The sequence below is a fragment of the Cyclopterus lumpus genome, chromosome 12 (assembly GCF_009769545.1).
Source record: "Cyclopterus lumpus isolate fCycLum1 chromosome 12, fCycLum1.pri, whole genome shotgun sequence".
NCBI classification, from domain to species: Eukaryota; Metazoa; Chordata; class Actinopteri; order Perciformes; family Cyclopteridae; genus Cyclopterus; species Cyclopterus lumpus.
Window position 1 is genome coordinate 15,102,082 of NC_046977.1, and position 15,095 is coordinate 15,117,176.

General features: G+C 42.2%; 1 protein-coding gene across 2 annotated transcripts; it reads right to left on the reverse strand.

Annotated features, from left to right (window-relative positions):
- Nucleotides 1-9,145: 9,145 nt before the first annotated feature.
- Nucleotides 9,146-14,822, reverse strand: LOC117740477 (AN1-type zinc finger protein 5-like). Of its 2 annotated transcripts, none has more exons than XM_034546908.1 (6): nt 14,583-14,822; nt 12,213-12,393; nt 11,967-12,102; nt 11,286-11,389; nt 10,970-11,098; nt 9,146-10,301 (listed from the first exon to the last, which is right to left on the reverse strand). In XM_034546908.1, the coding sequence occupies exons 2-6, from the start codon at nt 12,367-12,369 to the stop codon at nt 10,153-10,155; spliced, it is 675 nt and encodes a 224-aa protein (XP_034402799.1). In that variant the 5' UTR covers nt 12,370-12,393; nt 14,583-14,822; the 3' UTR covers nt 9,146-10,152. The 2 variants fall into 2 exon arrangements, with proteins under 2 accessions (XP_034402799.1, XP_034402798.1); XM_034546907.1 differs by lacking the exon at nt 14,583-14,822 and adding an exon at nt 14,112-14,561.
- Nucleotides 14,823-15,095: the final 273 nt, after the last annotated feature.

The window sequence follows — 15,095 nt, forward strand, 5'->3', positions numbered from 1 at the left end:
GTATCTATGCTGGAAATGATCATTTAGTCCATAAAAGTCTCTTCATTTCTTGCAGAGTGACACATGTTTAATTGTTGTTTGTTAGCACTAGATAGACACAGAAACTCCTAATAATATTAATTAACATTTAAAATATTAACACGAACAAAGATATATATATATAAAATTTAAAAAAGAAGCTTTTAACGAAGCATGCTGTGGATGTTTTTTTTTTTTTTTTTTTTTTGATTACTATGTCATCATGGCTGACCTGGACTAAAACGAGAGAATCATCATTACATCTCCTTCAATTATGATGACACACACATCCACATTCAGACTTAAGGCGTCAGCAATCTGTGAGTTAAAGGCCCCCTGTTTATTTTTTTTAGTTTCATACATTCACTTCAATTCACTTCCTGCCATTTGACAGACAGTTGGTGGCGGTGACACACGGTGACACACCGGTGGATGCATGTGCAAATGCGACATTGTTAAACCTCAAGGTTAAAACACAATGCGCCATTCCATAAAAGTAGATGTAATTACTTCCAACATGTTTTTATCTAAAGAATAATTCTATCCATAGTGGTTTGTGTTCAGCCGTTCAAAAACAAAATTTTTACTGCATTAAAAATACTGTTTGCTTTCCTGCTTGCTGCCCTGAAAGGCGTAAACCTCTAAGTTATTAGTTTCCCAGGTTGTAACACACATTGTAAATAATTTTGGAGATTGTTATTTCCAGCCGTATGACTACCTCAGGATGGAGAAATATCAACATTACACATCAATGTTGTAGCCCTGATTTTCAGCCAGATGTTTCCTGTGGACAACAGAGAAAAACATTCAATTAATTATTTAACATTTCATCATCTCATGTTGATGTATTTAGTGTTTAGCACCACTGTTCAGCAAATAGCAACTTCCAGAATGCAATAACACATAAATGAGACACTCTTCAAAAGACGTTCCAAGAATTCACTTCAGGTAGTTTTGAACAGCGAACTTTGTTGCTAGTTTATCATTTCCAGTTACACAATGAAGGTTTTACGATCCCGTTAATTGTAAAACCTGCCAATCAAACACCGGGCGAGCCAGATTCTTTGGATCCTATGTTGGTGAATTTATTGTATTCAGCCCGAATGGCCCTCAGTGCTTATGCTTAATATCGCAAGCAAACCAGGTTCCTGTTTGGAGGAGGAAATGAGTTTTAGGAACTGTTCAACATTTTGGGACAGGGCATCTTTTTCTCTTCTCTTTAAGAGTGAAATAAGAGGATCAGAATCAATTTCATAAATATGGTGCCAGAGTCAGGATCGACCGAGCTCGGCTTCGCGCCGAGACTCAATGGGATATTTTGGGGGATATGTTCCACTGTGATGCCGATGACGTCACAGTGGAACCATCACCACTGCTACAGACTCCACCCTGACCGACTATCTCACTGGAAGTAAATCATGGATGCAAGCCAACTCACTCAGAATGTATTGCGATGACTCGGCGATGATCGTCATCGGCCCCAAACCCCTCAACTCATAACTTCGGCCTCACCATCTATCATTCCACTCACTTGCCCTCAACAACAAATCCAATTCAAAGTCCCTCCCCCCACTCACAAAGCCCTCGATACCCAGGGGCCCTTCTACCACACTCCTCTCAGCCAATGAATGCCCGGTCTCCAGCACCTGGCCTGGGGAGCTTCCTCCGAAACTGCCCCCTCCCTCTGGAATCCACAACCCAAACACATCCGGGACAGCAGAAATTTCTTTAGAACAGCTTTAGAACAGGGACACACCTTGTTAATGAACCACACGCCGACTCCTCCAACTGCAATTTTTAAGCACTATTGACATCATTCAATTTCAAAAGCAAATGAGCGCTTTCCCCCCCAAAAAAAAAATTAAAAACTATTCCCAAGAACATTTAATGGAGAGGCTTTCAACAGAATGCTGCGTCATATTTCGGTACCTGTTCCTCTTCTTTTGCTTCTGCCGGACCTTGGCCAAGATGAAAGCCACAATCAGCACCCCGAGGATGAACGCTATCACGCTCAGGGTCAGCGGTACACTCAAGGCCCCGTTGACCGTGCCCTCGCAGGATTGGCCCTGGTAGCCCAGATCACAGTCGCACACCCAACTGCCGCCGGCGCCCGGAGGAGACACGCAGGTACCGTGGCCGCTGCACTCGGTGTCTCCGCAGGTCGGCAGGCTGTAGTCGATGCCTCTCGGTTGGCGAGGAGGGAAAGGGGAGGCCATCTTTGAGGAGGAAGTGGAGGGAAGGGAGGAAACACTGGACTGTTAAAGGGAGGGAGCGACGAGTGGAAGGAGAACCGGAGAGGAGAGCGATGAGGCCACACTCTAATTGTGTGTGTGCTGAGATCAGGCCCCGAAATTTATTTCACTCTGGCTTAGTGGTCCACGACTGAAGTTTTGTTTTTAAAAAAAAAAACAGTAATCTGATTCACTGACTTAAGGAAGCAGAATCGGTCATAATTCATGCGATTAGTTCTGCACCGCAGCATTCAGCTTCCCTCTTCTTTGTAAAGGACCACTCTTGACATTTGATAGAAATAAAGGCGATCAGGTCTTTTACCAGTGAGTCTTCCTGCAGCACTTTGGCCCCTTGCAAACTTTAACTTGTTTGGCGGCTTCAGAGTCAAACGGACATTTAAATACTGTGCTGCCTTCAGGTCCCAAGACAGAAACTTTATTGCATTCGAAGCGTACGCTTCGAGTGCGGTAAACACATATGACAGGGATGTTCTAATCAGGGAGCGTGAAGGTATTTTAAATTTAAATGAATTATAATTCACATCCTGCGTAAAGTCCAGGCTTTATATAAATAATAAGTATATATACATATATATATATATATATATATATATATATATATTTAATACCATAATGTTTGGTTTATAAAGTTATATTTGTATGCATGTAAAACAATAGCAAAAGTTATTGCTATAGACTGCTAAAGCTATTGTGTGTAAATAGGAACGCTTCTTAATTAAAAAAAGTCCACTGTTCACACAGCACCCTGCTTGTTGTGTGTACAAGCAGAATTTAGTCATTTGAATGTGACGATTTAAAATAAAAATTCAGCTAAGAGCATAACTGCAGCTAGTTTAGGGAATTTGAAGAATTGTACATCTTGCCTTGTGACAAATTACTTCTTTTTTTTTGCATTTATTCACGTTTATTCCGTGTGAGAAACAAGTTGTTTTTATCATCAACAGCATTATTAGGCGAGCAGAGGGTCATATAGCTCCTATTAAAGAAACATCAACACAATCATGATCAAATACATGTTAAAGGGCACTGTATGTTTCGGCTACATTCACTAACATACTGGATTCTTTTTTTTTTAAACTAGGTTCCAGTATCTGTCTTTTTTAGATTCTCAACACAAGAACAGACCAAGAGCACAAAGTAGATCCATTATTTCCAGCCACACGAGAAAAACAAGAAACCAAGAGTTTCAAACACTCGAGTCGGGTTGTTTTTTACTTCTCAAGCATCTCGTCATTCAGGTTTTCCCCACCGGCGCAGAACGATTGTATCCAAAGAGCTTTTGGGGCCGACTCTCGTCGTGAAATAGCAACGCAAAATCTCAGAATACGACCAAATGGGAAACGCATACTCACAGAAGCAAAGAATGCAGAGGTGGTGGCGTCTTTCATTATTATATTTTGTGTTGTCCAAGTGTCTGTGCTCAAGCTCCTGGGACTGTGACAAAATATGATCAAGTTCCTCTTTCAGTGAGGGAATCTGCAACAAAGGGAAGGAGGGAAGCGGAAGAAAGCCGAAACCTGTAAATACCTGCCTCTTTTTTTTCCCTAAACACACACAAACACAAAGTCACCTCCTCCACCTTCTGCCTTATCTTTAATGGCTTTAGTCCTTCACACACATGTGGCTCCCACCCAAAATCCCTGACATGTAGCAACTTTAAATTGCATAAGAAATGTGCAAACCAATGGCTGCTGACTCACAACATGTAATGCTCTGGCAAATTAACTTAATTTATGTGTTGGGTGGAAAGAGGAAGACAACCTGCAAGACCCGACAAGACGGACACGCCTGTAACACTCAGTGCTTCACTAGAAAACGTCCGTGGTGGATTTCCTAGGCCCCCTGGGGAAGTGTTTATTTTGGCGTAAGATTTGAACGTTTCATGGCGTACAAGAGATGGTGATGCTGATCGGTTGTATATCAATAAAGAAAAAGGAGAACAAAATTGGAAACGCCAACACAAACCAGCTGTGAAGTTGTGAAGTCTCGATCTGGGAAGAAGACAAAGACAAGATGCTGTACGATCACTGAGCATCACCAAGGACACACACCTCCATTCATAGTGCAGTTCACATCATTGTTAATCTTTCACACCAGTATCTGAGTCATCAGGGGAGTTCACTGCAGGCGGAGATTGCGTAATATGAAGATATTTTAACAATACCATGCAGGTGTCTTTGTGTTCCCGAAGGCAGAGTCGAGAAGACCTTCCATGGTGTAGATACAGTATAATAAGTAAGGAAAGTAAAGAATAAGGGAATTGTACTGGTACTTTGATCCGTTAGTTAAAAAAAACTGTAAAAACATGCAGTTTGCCCTCTGAAGTTGGACTAGTTACACACGGAAGTGTGAAAACAAAGGAATGTTTCATGACAACCAACATGTCAGGAAGCACTGGATCAAAACTGGTATCAGATTACAACATGAAAACGGATCAACATGGAAATCAGCCACAACAGTTTGGCAGCACACTCACACACTCACACACACATACACACACATACACACATACACACACTCACACACACACACACACATGCACACACACACTCACACACACACTCACACACATACACACACTCACACACACACACATGCACACACACATTCACACACACACTCACACACACACACACACACACACACACACACACACACACACACACACACACGCACGCACACACATGTCTGCAATGTTACCTCATCATACAACCGGACTGTTTCTTGCAACCAGAGAGGTTGCCCCCTGGTGGCTACTAGAAATAATGCAAGTTCCACATTGGCTTCACCAGCCTGGGATCCTCCAGGAAAGTCACACTCTTCTTGTGTTTGTGTTTCTCTCTCTCTCTCTCTCTCTCTCTCTCTCCTTATGTTTGCTTGTTTCATCTTGACTGATGAGGAGGTCGTTTGGCTCTTCCTTGGCATCTTTTTTTCACACATGTCCACATTCTATGTACCGTACTGTCACAACTGACAACTTTTCTTCCAAAACTTCTTCCAAATGATGTCTAATGGCACACAGCGATCCGAAGTCAGTCTTAATGTGTCATGTTGGCTCCTTGTGAAGTGGGAGCCACTCTCAGTGATTCCCAGCGCTCAGGCAGGGTGATCCTTTGTTGTTTCAATTATCCCTGAAGTCGCTCAAGGGGAGACTGATATAGGGCTTATTACGAAGCGACTCTCTGGTTGGTACTGTGCTGCACCTGTTGCTTTGTGTGTGTGTGTGTGTGTGTGTGTGTGTGTGTGTGTGTGTGTGTGTGTGTGTGTGTGTGTATTCGTGTGAGTATGTTTCAAAGCAAAATGAGCACAGAGGGGAAGTGTGTGATTTCCACCTCAGTTACAGTTCATCACTTTGCAGCCCACAGATATACGCAATGAAATCTGACATTATGGAAATAATGTTTTCATATAACGCAAAGACATGTAGGTATTACAGAGCCAATAAAACAGTCGTGCACCCTGGTCTAGATGTTTATGTGCATGTCCACATATTAAGTCTGGGGCAAAGGTTTGTTGAGTTGCTCTCTGGGGCAGAGCAGCAATTTGCACAAAAGACATTTGATGCCTTCTTTGCACAGAATATGAGAGGCTTTTATGATGAGCGGGTCTTGGGGATGGAGCTATTAGAGTTACAATGTAAAGAAGAGGAAGAAAAGGCAGACTTTCAGATGTATTAAAGGTGTTCCATCCATCTTGTAAACTGGTGAAGGTGTAGAGGAGGTAGGGGCTCATTAACGATCTGCATTTCAAGTGTTGGAGCTGCAGTGTCTGTTGAAGATGGAGGCTGGAAGCGGTGCAGTGGGATGGAAGTTAGAGCGGAGGCGACCGAAGAAGAAGTTGGATGGTGTAACGTTTAATGGAGTTGTAATGATCGGGAAGTTTTTGAGTCCAATGGTTGAGTCATTTTCTTGAGTGGCAGGTGGGCTTGAACACCACGATGTGTCTGTTATTTTGGGACCAGAACATTTGGACCTGGACGCTTTGAACTGGGTCAAACTGAGCAGCAAATTAACTGAACGACAACGGACAAAAAACTGTAACAATGGTGACTCACAGGAGCCCGGTCTAAATGAATGTGGTGTTCATGTAAATACGATCCACTTAACATCTTGGTCGGGATAAAAAACATTAAAAAAAAGAAGCTAATTGAGCTATGGAATAGGTAAGTGGTTTAAAGACGATCTCTTGTAGTCATTCTCTCTCTCTCAGCATTATTTCCGGCATAAATCCATTTTATGCTCTTTTCTATTTCCACTGAAAACCATCACACCTCTGGCAGAAAATTGACAATTGCTCTTTATTTTATTGGCATTATCCTTTTTATTTTTTACCATGAATCAAAGAAGAGGGAGAGACAAAACTCAAGGGTGACAATGTGACATTTGGGACTTCATAATAAGGGCTATACTTTATCAGATTGTACTGTACATGTGCAAACTCTCAATTTTGACTCTGTGTCTCTCAGTTTATTAGTCACATACGTCATCTGGATTACAGTAAAGACATTGGTGAGAGCATAAAAACAGATTAACATTAAATAAATGAAATGTCCCATTAGAGCTGCACGAGCGATTAATTTCGTCCTTTGCTCTTTCTTCTTTTTGTCCTTATTATTTTTTTTCAATATTATCTCAGGAGATCAGTACAAGGTTGTGCGTGTGTCATTGTGTGTGTGCATCTTTCTGACTCTCTCTTGCATACTGCTGGATCCATCTAATACTTTTGAGGCCGTTTATGGCTCTATGCTCAAGGATCTCACAGTGATTTGCATTTTTTGTTTACATTTATATAGGGGGTTCTTGTTTTGCTGTGGATTATGAACTGTTCTTCTCTTGATTAATGCGTGAGTAATATTTGTACGTATATATATATATATATATATATATATATATAGCAACAAAGTTCTCCTGAAAATTAGACAAAATGATATCTACATCTTGTAGGAAACATACAGCAATTTCTTTGTTTATTCAAGATAAGGAGAAAAACAAATACTGTTAACTTACTAAACAGTACAATGCAATATTATATTGAAATCAAATTTCATTGTGTTCATCCTGTACTACTTTCCTGTGCCCTGATCAACACGGTCATGCATGTCATGAAATATGTAACATACAGTACCTCACATTTAGCCGTAAGGCCTTTTTCAAGGTGCTATAGTTTTATGATCGCTATTATTTCAGTGCTATTAAAGGTCAAACGGAGCATAAAATCATACGATGTTTCTTCACAGTCATATTGAAGTTCACACACACACTCGTATTAAGTGACATTGCATGTCTAGAAAGGAAATAAGCATTGTTGGCAGTATTGTAACTTGCATAACCTTCAGATCTAGACAATGCATACAGCTATAGCTTTTATATGTATGAAGATATGAGTGAAGATAGCATACAGCTACAGCAAAAATGTCAAAATCTTCATTTGTGTGTTCTGACCCTAAACTAACATTAATAAAACAAAGAGAGAGAGAGAAGCTCATAAAATATGGAATCAAAGGGAGAACATTTAAACTGCAAATAGTATTCTTCTCGTTCGGGTTCAGAACAGCAGCCCTTCAGTTGATGGGGAATCAGTGGCTCACAGGTCAGCATCTCAAACAGCAACAAGTGGCTCCTCTCTGACCGCAAAGCTGTGCTTGCAGTACACACACACACACACACAAATTAATAGCAACACATCTGGCTTGATTTGTACGCTTCATTTATCTAATGTTGTGAGATTTATCAATGCAGATTCAAACAATAATAATCTGGAACTTATTGCAGGCGGACAGCAATTTGTACTCCGCACTTCAGAGCAGAGCCACCAAGAGAATACTATACTGCAAAAGCAATATTAAGTTATACGGACATAATGAAAGGTTTGAAAACATAAAGCAGAACTAGATCTGAATGTTGCTGAATCCAAGAAGTAAAACATTAAAGCGTTGTGTGGGCAGTGTTCACGCCTGCAAAGAAACATGAATTAAGAAGTAACCCACGGTCACGTTCACTTCAGGCACATGCAAACAGAGCTGCGGTAAATGTCGGGTTTATGCATCATTATAGATATGCTTAGACAATATTTGAGGTCTCGTTCTCGACAATCGCTGGTGAAAACTAAAAAGGAGTTGTCAGGCCAGTCAATGTCACCTTTGAACACGGACACGGGCGAGAGGTGTGTATAGATGCGCGCATCTATATACACACACGGTAAAATATAGTTCCAGTGATCACAACTTGTGGATTCTATTTTAGAGAAACAAGGGACACTATTTCAGGAAGAGACATCGCTGTGGAGTTGCTTTGAGCACCACGAAGAGTGCCATCTAGTGGCAAAGACGATATCTCACCCACTCAGCAATTAACTATTTGAATAGCAGTTAAGAGGAAAGAATGAGTTATTGATCTTGATGTGAACCGTTCCTATTAAAACAGATAGTGTAACTGAGCATTTAATTGGGTACTGTAAAATAACTGAATATTAAGTAGAACCATGTGGATACAAGTTCAGAAATGAAGGCCAAGATATCAGACGGAAAAACAGTGACATGTCAAACTGAAGAGACAAGGACGCTTGATTTTATATTTGTGAACATAATTTATTTACATCATACAATGAATTCTTTATTATTGGAAGATTACGCACACTGCAGTATATAAATAAAGATGTTTGTACAAACTTGCATAACTAAAATAGGGTAAAAAAAACAAAAAAAAACACATTAAGCAGCCAGACCAAAATAAAATCAAAATCAAAAACGGAAAATGATTAATAACCTACGACCACAGGTCTAATTCACCGCGGTACACAGCCACTCCGTCTCATACAACAGCCGACCACATTTACTCCAACAAACACACTTGTGTTTGATACGCAGTGTGCAACAGTCCAACTTTTCTTTTTTAATTCGTCAGCTCACATTAAAAATAGAGGAAAACATTCAATAGTGAAGTAAAAGATGAAATATTAGTGGAGCTAAACCCTTCCAAAGGCAAAAATTAATACAAGTTTAGGCTACTTGTCACACACAGCATACAGACCACTGGGAGGCAGGAGGGAGACAAACATTTAATGACTTCAGTGGATGGTTATGACCAACAAAGCAGGACGTTGGCGTGCCTGCTAGTCAGATCCCAGGGTACCGAGCGCGTCACAGCATTCAGCCCACGGTCAACGGGAGAAAATAAAAAGTAAATCGTGAAACCTACGGTGCGTTTCTCGTGCCGCATACACAAACACAGCAGGAGGGCAGGAATACGAGCCAGCTGGCAGGAAAGGGATAGCAACAAAGTCTTCTTCTTTTGTGTGTCTGCACTGTGTGGTGGTGGGAGGTGAGATTCCAGCGGCACAAAGAAGCATTTGAGGCTGATAACTCACCAGTCTGACCAGTAAGGAGGGCTAAACTCTGACCTCACAGAGTTCAGATGAGGCAGGAAAAAAACAAAAACATTTTGCTACTCAAGCCAGCAGAGAGCAAGCACGGCTGAGACGGCTTCATCAGCGAACAGCAGGAAAAGTTGGAGTCCAAACAGGGCCAAGGGTCCGAGCCCTTTTTCAGGCAGTGTTCAAGCGATCTCGGGCGGGTTGTGTCACAAAACAGTCGGCACAACGACTCCTACATCAGCAACCTCCTGCAGTCACTTCCAATGATATGGACCCCCACCTCCCCTCATATACAACCCTTTAAAAAAGTGTTAGAAGCACACAAAAACAAGAATGAAGGCTGAAAAGATGTGAACTTTCATGCAAGGGGGGAGAAAATCTTGAATGTGAAACAAACGAGGGGGAAAAAACAAACGGGTCCTTCGGGAAGAAGGTCGGGCTCAAGTCCATTTTTTTTTTTTTTAATAAAGCCTATAGATCCCAGTGGTCAAAGTCAAACTGAGAGTCCTTTTCATATTCTCTGGATCTTGTCGGCGACAACCACGGGGTTCTCTTTGCGAATCTTGTCAGCAGCTTCCGCTTTGTAGTCGTACGGACAGTTATGCTTATCCGAGTAACGGTGAAGTCCACAGAACAGATTCCCACAGCGGCAGTCAAAACCTGAAAGGCCACAGCAGAGGACAGGTCGCGTCAGATCAATAAAGCGCTCACATTTACATCCCGGCACACATGGGGCAGGAAGTTAACCCTAACACTCATCTTGTAAAATGACTGGTAGAGACAGGTCAACATTTGGTAGCCACAACAGCTGGACACATTAGACTTAACTGATCTGTTGCAGGATTCCTTATGCAAAAAAGTTGAGTAAAAAAAAAAATCACTAATTGAAAGACCCACAAAATAGGAACTTCAGCTTCAAGGGAAACTTTAAAACTTGATAAAAGATGTTTTTGGTTTAGGAAGAGGTGGAAATTAATGACTTCTGAACTCATCCGAGGTTGTGTTATATTTTTTTCAGCCATTGTGAAAATTAAAGTCTATCCGCTGCTCGTATTCTGCTGTGGACTGCATGACAACATGGCAGATAAGGAGAGCTCGCTGTGCGTGGCGCTGCATTGCATTCGCATTTTGAGCCAGAAGACGCTGCATAGCAGCTGCTATCGCGAGTCAATCTCAGGTGTTCAAACTGGAAGAAATGCTGTCGCTTGACAAGAACATGTCATCTTGTAAATACCTAAATGATGTAAACCAAACTATGAACTTGACCCACAAGAAAAAGAACCAACCTGTGACACTTTCTAATGACAGTGGGCTGTTGGTGGTCTTACCTGTAAGGCCAACCTTTTTGCGACACATAAAGCAGCGATTCTTCTTGGATTTTTGGGGCTCTGGGTCTTTAGACTGCTCACTGCCAGCAGTGGAGGGATGAGAGGCCGAGGACGTGGGCTGAGTCAAAACTGGAGACGCATAAGAAAAAAACCATTTAACTCAGTAAAGTTCCAAACATAGAAGTGTAAAAGAGAAATTCTATCCCTCACTAAAACGTATTATTAGATTTAGATATGGGCAATTGTATATTACAATGTCAATATTTAAGTTTATACTTAATAACCAAATAGAAATATACATTTTCATCCAACCCACCTGGCTCTGTGAGCTCTACTTTGCTCCCCGATGCTCCTTTCTCCTCGCAGGAGAGGCTCATCTCAGTCAACTGCTGCGTTACAGACATGGCAGCTGAACCCCCACTGCAAAAGGATAAACAGGACAAAGTTCGTAAAATAAATTACACAACCAAATTTCTCATTTATTCAACTGTCTCATTAGATCCTACTGAGGATGTACTGCTTTAGGGTGATTGGTGCCTTTAGGCCCACACGAATGACCCACCGATGTGACATTCAAGACTTTGTAAGTGGAAACAATTTGTTTACAGATTATGTCCATTTCTATAAATGTCAGCGCCCTGGAAGTTACTATGAACTAACATTTAGGACGCAAGGAGGCTAGGTTGAGTCAACAAGGATTAGTTTAATCCAAGATTAGTTCTAATCAGAGTTTCGCAAGACTAGGCTTAAAATGATAACATTTTTTTTAACAAAACATTGCATTGTTTGCTAGCATCTTATATTTGATCTTCCGTATTTTAAGTTTGAAAGTTTGGGGCAAATTGATTTAAAGTTAAACCAAGATTTTTAATTAAAAAAATTGTTGTTTTTGAAACAGGCTTTGAAGTCGACATTTTGATCTCATCTTCCCATTTCAAAATAGAAACCCCGAAAGCTTGTTTGAACTAGTGTAATGCACCCTGGGAGATCCCCTCACCTAAGAGCCATGGCGGAAGCAGCCTCAGCAGAGGCAGCGGCTTCAGCGGCCACCTCAGCAGCAGCGACAGCATTATTTAAGGTGGCCTCTAACCTCTGGATGGCAGACGCTTCAGCTAAGGAGCCACTGTTGCCGCCTGTGGGAAATTTCACCACATGTTAGTTGGACACAGAGGTTGGGAGTTTTAGCCAACATGCAAACAAAAACAATTATCAAAAAATGTGTGTCGGGCAAAGCCGGTCTTACCAAGAGCAGTCAAAGTACTGACTCCTCCATTGTTCTGCCTTGACAGGTGCTCCTTATGGCACACAGAGCACATGCCATTAGTCCTAGGGTTGCCATAGAAACCACATCCATTAGCACACAGCATAGGGACTGGGCTCTGATTGGTCTCCTGGGCCATGATGATGTCTGCCACCTGGTGTCCCTGAGGATACAAACAAAGACACATGGTGGAAGGATGAGTGTGTGTAAAACTAAAATACAGGGTAAAGGAATGGCCTGAAAAGTTATAAATAGATCTCCAGAATTCATTTGAATTATTAGGTGTCATTACTGAGTCACTGTGCACAAAGACAAGTTGGTGTGTGTCACTTATCAATCTGATAAACGTGACTCTTGTCTGGACAGCAAAATACTGCGATATCATGATTCAACTAAACTCAGCTGCATTACAGCCAACAATCAAAATATGGGATATTCATATTTGATGTTGCTGTTTGTTTGCAGACTTAAGTGAACAAATGAATATCTGTATATGACAAGGTCAGAACTGCATTGTTGCCCCTGTCTACCTAGAAAAACCATGCATCACCAGGCACAGTAGCCATTTTCCTCAGTTATTTCCTCAGTAGTAAAAAACACAACAATTAAAACCTGATAATTATATGACCTAAGCAGGGATTGGAAATAAGTATGCGTGATAAATAATCGTAACCCCCCCCCCCTTTTTTTTTTTTAAAGCTTTCACTCGCATCTCACTGTCTTCTTCAGGGCAAGAGACAGCTCTAGTATCATCACATGAGGTCAGTCACGAGATAGTGGTTTCGGGGAGAGATTGCAACGTATACCATTTTAAATATGTTTGTTTGCATTGTATGCCAATATCTTTTCAATCTTCATCACTGAAGACTTTGAAAAGGGGTCTGAAGCCTGGGATAAGATAACCACGCAGGGACGTAATCACATCAGAGTCCTCCAAACTGTTGACCCTACAGCGCTGCAATCTGCACCTCCATGTGTCTTGTGTGCCTGCAGTGCTTCAGGCTCACATGGACAAGTGTGTAATGGCTTTCCTCGGTCACAGAAGTGCAATGTGACATCGTGATCTCAGGAGGTGCACTCTCGGGTTACTTTAATACAGCAGGTCTGTGACCACGTCTAATTATAGTCAAATCCCCAGAATCCTGCAAACAGAGCTGCCGTCGTGCCAAAATGGGAATCCTCGTCGTCGGAAGTAACCCCCAACCCCCTCCGGACAAAGACAATCAGCTCTCTAACACCCGGAGGAAACGTAATATGAATCGGACAAGAGTCTGCACAATCCTACATGGTTAAGACGGCAGGAAAGTCGGACTGATACATTCGGACATGGCTACGAGATTCAGCTCAACACCTGTAGATCGACAAAATAAGACGAGCACGTTTATCACAGGAGACAAAAGCTCCGGCCAGTCGCTGACCCCCAGCATGGAGCGTTAGTAGGCCTGGGGTCATGCTAACGGGAGGCTCAACAACACCATCTCTAATGCATACGTGTTTTAAATAAGCAGTACCATGTATGTCGGCTGCTTCCTGACTAACTCCGGGCCACAGTCGCGTCACTTCGCCAAATCCACTGAGTCATGCTAGCGAGCTAACGGCGGATGCTAAAGCTTTCTGTCGGAAAGAAAACACGCTACGTGGCTCCGGTCAGGGGGACCAGTGTCCCCCCTGACCGAAAAAAGAGTTAAAAGACAGACAACCAAAGAGCGAGTTAGTCTAATTGCTCGTCAGCTAACTGTGCGAGCAGATGCTCGTGATCCTGCTAACGTTAGCATGCTAGTGGTTAGCTGATAGCACACCGACGCTTTGTCTGCTCTTTGTTTTTGTTCCCACTAAATATATTGACAATAACTTAGAACACGGTGCTGTTATAAGTATTACCATAGTGAACGGATGCCAACATCGGCAGTGTGAAGCAGGCAATGATACAATAATCGTAAAACCTTGACCTAGCCAACGAGATTAGGTTAGCCCAATAGAATACAGATCGTCTCTGTATCGTCTGTTAGTTTGGACAGATTGTTGTTAAAAGAGGAAATACATTGAATATGATTGGGCGGTCTTAAATGATTTAGTCGCCAACTTGTCTGTTACACAATTACCTAGTCGTATTTCACTTATAGGCAATGTTAAACTTAACACAGCTCGATAAAATAAAAGTTTTCAGCGACACGTGTTTTTTGTAACGAAGTCTCATTTACATTAACGTCGAGGCTCTCGTTAAACCCCGTCAGCACACAGGTGTGACTTTAACATTGTTTACGTTAGTGTTTCACTGTTTACGTCCAGAAACTTCCCAAACAACCGCTTCTGCTCGCTGGCTCGATGTTCCACTGGCGATAGTTCACTTACCGTGTGTTTGAGAAACGGTGTTCTTTTCTCTTGAAACTTTAGTGGCGACGGAATGACTCCGTTTCTCTCGAGGCTGACTATCTAGGGCCGTCTAGGGAAGTCGTGGTGTGCGCCTCCGGTTCCAGTCCTCTCACGAAGCGCAGACTCCGCTCCGCCTGGGAGCACTGGGGGACACTTCGGTCGACGTCCTCTGTCGCTGATTTGTGGCCGCATCTGTTTTGTTTTACGTGGTGCGTTTGCGTCCTTTCTTTTTCCGGTGGACGTCACGGAAACTGTGATCCTCTGATTGGAAGGCAGGCGTGTAGCAACGAATGATTACAGGCCATTGCAAAACAAGTAAAACCTACTTCATTCACCCAAGTAGACGGACCATCGCCTCGCTGTTGCGTATCGATCTGTCTTCACGTGACCAGGATCGGACGTCCATAACGTTGGATCAAAAAACAAGTTGGAGAGAATGCGTTGCCTTCAAATGCTCCTCGTAAACTCCAGCCCCCCCCCCCCCCCCCGCCC